The 8,910-nt window shown below is 38.1% G+C and overlaps 1 protein-coding gene across 1 annotated transcript; it reads right to left on the reverse strand.

Moving 5' to 3' along the window:
* Positions 1–4,020: 4,020 nt before the first annotated feature.
* Positions 4,021–8,537, reverse strand: LOC129426572 (nuclease EXOG, mitochondrial). The gene is made up of 6 exons (XM_055182981.2): positions 8,320–8,537; positions 7,985–8,134; positions 7,763–7,902; positions 7,266–7,342; positions 5,872–5,986; positions 4,021–4,662 (listed from the first exon to the last, which is right to left on the reverse strand). Exons 1-6 carry the CDS (start codon positions 8,429–8,431, stop codon positions 4,219–4,221), a joined length of 1,038 nt encoding a protein of 345 aa, XP_055038956.2. The 5' UTR covers positions 8,432–8,537; the 3' UTR covers positions 4,021–4,218.
* Between the last annotated feature and the right edge of the window lie 373 nt (positions 8,538–8,910).

Consider the following 8,910-nt stretch of genomic DNA (forward strand, 5'->3'; position numbering starts at 1 on the left):
TTGGGTAAGATTTTTGTAAATCTAACCCTTAACTGAAGCGATAATGGTAAGAAAATTGGACAAAACAGGTAAGTAACCAATCCGTGAGAATGCCACGGAAAAATTAGCAAAAACTTCTGTGACTATCCCACAGAAATTTGTGAGATCAGGCTGATAAAATCCTTAAAAATTAAAGTTGAAATTTGGTTAAAATAATTGTTCAATGTTGATATAATGGTGGTCAATGCTAAATGTGATGTCAATCAATCAATGCATGTTTCAACGTAATTTGCAGTTGACGCAAAGACCTTAATTCGCCCATGTTGAAAGTGAAACATTGAAACAACGTCGCAATATCAACGTTGATTAAATTTGCAAAATCAAAAGGTAATTCAATGTTGATTTAATGTTGTCTTTGACGTTAATTCAATGGTAAATCAACGTTGAAATGCCGGCTGGGAATGAAATGAAATATTTATGTGTATATTTACAGCTGGTCTATTCGCATTTTGCACATGATTAGTATTACCTGAGGTCATTTTTCCGGACCTTTTTAAAAAAAGGGAAAAGTTGCCGTAATCTTACTGACACGAAGCATTTGGACGGGACTAAAATCACTGAGAAGCTCTGATGTAAAACTAATAGGGCTTAAGATTTTCATCATTTGATATCACCACAATCTTCTGCTAAAACTCTGCTGTACGTTTTGTAGTTTAAGGCAATGTCTCTGGATTTCTGCTCAATACACATCAGGACAGTCTCAAAATAAATTCCTTTTAAAATGCTAAAACAGAAATATTCTTTAAAGAAATAACAAACACAATCGCACTGCTTCAAAATCACGTCCCTCTTTGTACAAAAAAAATCAAGGTTAATTTCTGGAACATAAAAGTTGCAAAGCAAGAGAAAAACACAGCGTTCCCACACATCCCCATAGGAAGGTGACTTCCAGAAAAGCATGCAAGTCTTTGTAAAGATTTTTGTTGGAGGAAGGAATTTCTTAGTAAAATTGCCATGTTGGCAAACAAACTTTGAATGTGAGTGGCTTGCAGAAAGCGTTGGACTCTTGATCACTGTCTCAGCTCTGTTGAGAACGCTGACACAGCTCCAGAGTCACGCCAGCCCAGAGTGAAAATAACCCAAAGGAATCATGGGAGCTGTATTTCTCTCTCTGTGTAACTGGGTTAACAACACACGCGTCTGAATGTTAGGATAGCGTACAGACAGGAGCGATTCTTCAGCCCTCCGTATGATTTATCTGGACCGGGCTTGGAGTAATTCTGCAAAATAAATCCAACAAATGAATCTATTATGTATCCGTTCATTTACATTCCCTGGACGCAAAGATCTGACCTAAATATGAATACATAAGTAAGCTTATTCACAGAGATGATGAAGTGTTTCAGGTGAACCTGAAGTCTTGTGCTTTCCAAATGCAGCTTGTGTTGAAAGGTTGAGATGTATTTGTGTGATTGAAGAGCATAACACATCATCATATCTGAACATAGATGATGATGATGATGATAAGATCACACACAGATGAAGATGTTTGTCTGTTTGCTTTGTGATCACAGATGACATCTTCACTTTCTAACCAATGGAAAACATTAACAAATGAATCAAGAGCTGTGTTTAATGCATGCATTAAAGGAATGTAATGTAATGTTATATAAAAGAAGACAGATATGAATCAGGGCTCTGTGCACAACTGCCCCAGATATTTCAAATGAGCAAATAAATGCCCCTGTTTCAGCATCACTACTGAAGAACCCCTGAGAAACTTCACCGTGTGACGACTTCTGCACCGTAAGCAAACGCTCTTCACTTCATCTCTTTAGAAAACTGATTTATGAGTTTCTATGACAAGTCTATCTAGCTGTGTGTTTACATTTACTGTGATGTTAACAGTTCAGAGACACAGTGTCTTTGTGTTCTGATCTTACGGTTACTTCAGCATTAGATGAGGATTTGATCGCTGTTATTGTTGAAAATTTATTTTGGTTAACAGCTGAAGATGTCTCTGAATGACCTTTATAAAGGTTCAAATACTGTAGGTTAAATAAATCAATTTAAGAGGGTCTGACATTGGTCTAGAGGTCAGTCATTTCTAACCGTTTAACAATCACCTGACCTCTGACCTTTAGTGAATGAGATCACATGACCACAATAATCATTGATGTTACCAGAGCACAGATTATGAGCTGACATGTTTATGAAGACACTGAAGGAGCTGCTAACCTGTTAGTTAATGAGGTGTACAGTATGTTGATTTTGGCTGATACAGCAGCACTTTTACTCAAACTAAATCTAAACCCTCACATCTGCAGCGCGCTTGAAGATCTGCTCATAATTTCTCCTGTGTATTACTGCGCTGCAATTACACATGATGCAATTACACAAGACGTTTGTCAGGAACCTCAGTGCAGCTGCGGAGAGACGAGATGGCACAAGATGAAATGAGGCAAGACCAAAGATGATGAGACCAGAGACAATATGAGGTGAGTTGAGACCAAATGAGATGAGACTAGACAAGATAAGATGAGACAGGGCGAGGTGAGACTTGACAAGATGAGACAAGATCATATGAGGTGAGAATGAGAAGAGACGAGATGAAACTAGACAAGACGAGACAAGACCAGATTAAATGAGACTAGACTAGATGAGACAAGAGATAAGAAAAATATGAGAAAAGATGAGACAAGACTACAGAAAATGAGACGAGACAAGGCAAGACAACATGAGACAACAGAAGATGAGAATGAGAAGAGACTAGATGAAACTACACAAGACGAGACAAGACCAGATTAGATGAGACTAGACTAGATGAGACAAGAAATAAGAAAAATATGAGAAAAGATGAGACAAGACTACAGAAAATGAGACGAGACAAGGCAAGACAACATGAGACAAGAGAAGATGAGAATGAGAAGAGACTAGATGAAACTACACAAGACGAGACAAGACCAGATTAGATGAGACTAGACTAGATGAGACAAGAGATAAGAAAAATATGAGAAAAGATGAGACAAGACAAGACTACACAAAATGAGACGAGACAAGGCAAGACAACATGAGACAAGATGAGACAAGATGAGACTAGACAAGAGATGACACAAGATAAGACGAGGCAAGACGAGACAAGACCAGGTTAAATGAGACAAGACGAGACAAGAGCAGACAAAATGAAACGAGACAAGGCAAGACAACATAAGACGAGAGAAGATGAGAATGAGAAGAGACCAGATGAAACTAGACAAGATTAATTGATACAAGACAAGATGAGACTAAAGATGAGACAAGACCAGACCAGACAAGATGAGAAGTGATAAGACGAGACGAGACAAGATGAAATGAGATGAGAGAAGATGAGACCAGACAAAATTAGACAAGATGAAATGAGTCGAGACAAGACAAGATGAAACGAGACCAGACAAAATGAGACAAGATGAAATGAGACCAGACAAGATGAGACAAGCCCGGACAAGATTAAATGAGACGAGACAAGATGAGACGAGACGAGATGAAATGAGACCAGACAAGATGAGAAGAGACAAGATGAAATGAGACGAGACAAGATGAGATGAAAAGAGACAAGATGATACAAGACAAGATGAAATGAGACAAGATGAGAAGAGACAAGATGAGACAAGACAAGACGAAATGAGAACAGATGAGACTAGACAAGATAAAACGAGAGACCTCTGATGGCACACATTGATGTGTGAAGACAACAGTCTGATCACTGAAGTCACTGATTTAAGATCAGATCCAAAACTAACAACAAAACAAACAAACACACACACACACACACACACACACACACACAACCCTTCATGTAGCATTTATACAGAGACCAGACTCATCAATCAAACATCAATCTTGCTTCTAATAAATGGGTTAAAATGAAAACATTGTGCTTACAAAATCTTCTCCTGTGAAATAATTGAGATTTAAGCAAACTGACTGGTTTAATGCACAGTCGAGTGGACACGATTATCACTCTGTAAACTCTAATAAACGATTGACTGTACAGACAACAAGTGATGAATAAAAGCTTTAATGACAGTAGCGTTAACACAGACAGGGTAGTGTTTCAAGTTTCAAAGCTTTGGTTTAGTAGAGATATAAAAAGGTCGAAGTAGTAACCCCAGACCAGTAACACTTTCTGGTAAAACAAATCAGGTAAAAAAAATCCAAAACCTACAGAGAAATACTTTAAATTAAGTAAAGAAAGAAAGCTCAAGGCTTCTCAGATTTCTCTTTCTGCAGAAGTTCTTGTTTCTTCTCCAGGTACAGATTTTTCAGATAATCATCAGATGTGATACCTTTCTCTCTCAGCTCCTCCATCACTTTCTCCAGTCGTGGAAGCGTTCGGGCACTCGACACTTTCCGGCCGGTGAGGTAAAGTGTGAAGCGTTTAAAGTCCATCAGCTGACAGGAGTCCACCTCACACAAGTTCTTCAACTCTTTGGCTTTTTCCATTTTAGGGAAAAACGTCAGGCCGGACATCCGCTCTAAATCAGACAGACTAACCTGAAACTCAGTCAGGTGACGGTCAAAGCCAATGGGAACGTTAGGAACCACAAACGCCCCGAGAGCCAACAAATCCTCAGACGACTCTATCTGAACGAGAACCACTTTGTAGAGGTGAGTGGGAACAGCGACGTCGTCTTCTCCGATCAGCTGTGAAATGTGAATTTCAAATGTCAGCGAGTGTTTCCTGTCAAAAACTCCTGCATCAAGACTCACACACACAAACATATCCGCTGATACACAATATACAAAATTATTACACATAACAAGACCACTTATAAAATAATATTATAGCATAATGAGATCATCTTTCATTTATTCATGTGACCTTAAAGAGTTTAATAAAACCATTCTTAAAGGGCAGGTACATTTTGTGTGATTAGAGAAAGAAGTCTGTAATGATCTAAGGTGAAGAAATAATGACAGAAGAGTCTTTTTTTTGGGGGGGGGGGGGCACGTCCTTTAAGTGTTTTCTGAGCTGTGTTTTCTTGATGTAAGTGTCTCTATTGAGTGTCACAGGAGCTGCTGTGAAATAAATGACAAGAGTGATGGGGCGGAGTTACAGAGAGTAAAGCACCAATCAGAGATCGGCTGCAATCAGACACTGCCATTACGGCCCATCTATTCCTGCTGGAACGAGCCGTTACCCTCTTATCTCGAGTGAGCCAATCAGACAGCAGAAAACAAACCCACCAAACCAAAGAGTTACAGCACCGTTATCACATCCATCAGCAACTTAAACCACAGATGACAAAATGACAAAGCAATATTAGATTTGAGCGCAGTAGCTATTTTCTAAATTCCCAAGAGATTCTGCTCGGCATATTCAGATAAGACACGTTCGCCCGGAGACTCCCACTGTGTGTTTAGATGGAGGTAAAGTAGCTTCTGTCTCAGTTCATTAGTAAGAGTTCAGAGCTGTCTGAGATCATTGACATCAAATCAACCTTCAGACGATGAATTATAACCTGATTCAAACTAAATCACTGACTATAACATCTCTAACATTTACAACAGAACTAATATTCTTATATTATTTCTATTATATAAAAGCATAAGTGATGTGATTTTTGGAGTACATGTGTGTTTGTGCTGAACTGATTTTTAACTCTGTTCTCTGCTGGTCACTAAATAGAGAAAGTGCAGGAGCGCCACCTACTGGATTATTATTGAGATGAATCAAATAACATTGTAGGTTGTTTGTGTCCTCCACTATCCGTTTAATCTTGTTGAATAAATATTCATTAAGAGGTTAAAAACTCATTTGAAGCTTTTAGGTGCAAGACATTTGATTGAAAGTTCATGAAAAATATTTAAGTAGAGACAAAATAAAAGAGGCAAAAAGGTCAGAAACGTCACCTGATAAGAGACGGTTTTCTTGCCGTTCTCATCCACCTGTGGCAGGTGTAGAGGTCCAGACACGATCCATACATCACCAAACTTCTGTGTGAGATCTCTGCAGAACATCTCCAACCTTACAAAACATCAGTTTAAATCAGATGAATACAAACACACACATAAAGCCTGTAAAGGACCGTTCACATCTTAATGATAACTATATGCAGAGAGACGAGATGGCAAAAGATGAAATGAGATGAGACAAGACGAGATCAGAGATGAGATAAGATAAGACCAGAGATGAGACGAGATAAGATAAACGAGACAAGACGGGAAGAGATGTGACAAGACTAGACAAGATGAGACCGGAGATGAGATGAGACCAGACCAGAGATAAAACAAGACCAGAGATGAGACGAGACCAGAGATGAGATGAGACCAGACAAGATGAGACAAGACCAGACCAGACATGAGACGAGACTAGAGATAAGATGAGAACAGATCGGACAAGACGAGAAGAGATGAGACAAGTAATTTACCTTCAATGGCATTAACTAATACTGCATATTTACCTTTACTAAAACGTTTGTAATTGTTCACATGTCATTAAATGTATAAGCTGTTTTTGTTGCATTTACACAGCAGCTATAACCAGCAGATGTCCTCAACATGCTGTGTTTCGCATAACTAAGAAGTGTTCGGATTGAAGGGGGGTCCTGGACCTCCTATAAGTATTGCATAAATTAGGGGGTCCCCTGTTTTTTATTCAAATGAAAATACTACATGAATTTTAAATTCTTTTACTGCGCTGCCACAAAGAGATAACGTCCATTATTTGTGCAATAAACGAATCAAAAAGATTTCTGTCTGCAATAAAAGTAAGCTCTTAAGTGCGCCTCACGCTGTTTTCTGGAGGAATTGGCAGATTGTTAGATGTAGGATTAGGTTAGGGGCTTTAAAAACATAATTTTCAAACTATTCACACTAATCTTAGTGGTAAAAATGGTTAGGGTTTGAGTTAAGGGGGTTTCTTTGATTAAAACATTGATCCAGGATCACATCTTAGTTTGTGAATAGGAAGTATTACGTAGTGAATTTCACATCACTGCATCAGCGCTGCATACCTGAGATTATTTTATGTTATGGACCTCACCAATGAGCTTCTTCATCGTGTCATCTGTCATTTTTAAATGCACTTCAAGTTCAAATAGATTTGATTGGCTGTCATTGGTTTATCGTTCATCAGTTGGGAAAAAAATCACTCAGAAAGTGATGCCAATGATATCGTTCATTGTATCTTTATCATTGTAGTTGTGTTGTCAACTCTGCTTTTCTCTTTATTATAAAACATTTTTTAAACAATATTTTATAGTTATAATGTGAACGGCCCTGAAATGTGTACAGTAAACACAAACCTGTTCCAGAAGCCAGCGTTGTTCTCATAGTTCTGTGGGACGATATTGGACAGATAAAACGTTTCGGCCATCGCTTGCTGTCAAGTGAGGAAATAAAAATATATATAATATATTCACTATTAATAAATTCGATATATACATATGACATTATCAGAGTACACAATGTGCAAAACTTTTGACCTTTAATATCAAGTGTACTAAATAAAACATTGTCATTTCTAAGATGATCACAAACATTGAGCTTCATTCATCAAACTCAAAGCAGAACTCATTGCTGTGTAGATCGGTTATACATGCATTCTCATGAGGATTTGAGTAAAAATGATTGAACAAACTCAACGACAGTTTGTCACAGTCTTTTAGTGTAGTGTGTGTTTTGGGTTTTACACCAGTGGGATTTAACTGGGATTTAAACACATTATCAGTTGGTTTAATTGATGTTTATATATTTTATAAGTCTTCAGTATAATGACTTTATAGATGTGAGTGGACATCACCTCGGAGATTTTGTTGTCACCGGCGGGCGCCATGTGTCCTCGTGACCAGCCGCTGCGCAGATAATCTTCATTCCTCGCCGTGAACACTTCCGGGATGTTCGGGTCCGGTTTGAATTTGCAGTGTTTTCTGTCGGCTTTACCTGCCGGGGAACCAGAATCAGAATGACATCACTGTACAGAGATCAGACACATTTAGAGATCAGACTTAACTAACTAACTCACCCAACAGCCTCTGATCGGACAGGTGTTCTGCTACCCATCTGGGTATGCGGCGGGTCTGATCATATGACAGAATGTGATTGATGTAGTATCTGATCTCAGCACCGGTTTGAGGCAGACCGAATCGTTGGATGATCTCGTGTGTTGAGTTCACTGGAGATCAGACATGCGCACAAAACATCATTCATTTGCATTTAATAATAACAATACATTTTGTTACCCTATGTTTATTTTATTTCGGCTTTTACCTTCTGTACGCTACAATATTTGTACTCATTTTATTTACTTAATCGTATATTATATGTAGTGTTATTGAGTTTGTATGACTGTGAAGTTACCGCTCTCTGTTTCTTTCTGCTCGTGTTTATAAAGTTTCAGAGCCGCGATACATGATCCGGTACTAACGACAGAACCGAACACAAATCCGCCGATGAATCTCATTGACATCATGATCAGAACCTCAGCAGCACTTTGGATCAATGAGATCAGAAATCACAGCCAGCAGAATCAGAAAAGACACAAAATAAAACACACGCGATGATGATGATGTGAGTGAAGAGCGAAAAAAAAAAACAAAAAAAAAGATGTGAGTGAAGAGCGCTGAAGAAGACACAAGAGAGACTTTAATAACAGCGACACCCAGCGGTCATAACACAGAACTACACCTGAACAAATAACACAACTGACTGTAACACAACCAAAACTACAGATAAGTACTCTAAAGTCCTTACAGAATCTGCTAAATTTGAATATTTATTAAAAAATAAGAGTTATACAAACTGCTATTTGTTTTAAATTTAGTCCAGTTTTGAGTAACCTACAATATTTTACATAACAGAAGTTATATGTAGTGCACAACAAACAATAACTAAATTTACTAAAATAATAAATGTTATTCACGAGTCTCTTGTTTGATCTGATCCATTAAA

Source organism: Misgurnus anguillicaudatus, chromosome 25, assembly GCF_027580225.2.
Source record: "Misgurnus anguillicaudatus chromosome 25, ASM2758022v2, whole genome shotgun sequence".
NCBI lineage: Eukaryota > Metazoa > Chordata > Actinopteri > Cypriniformes > Cobitidae > Misgurnus > Misgurnus anguillicaudatus.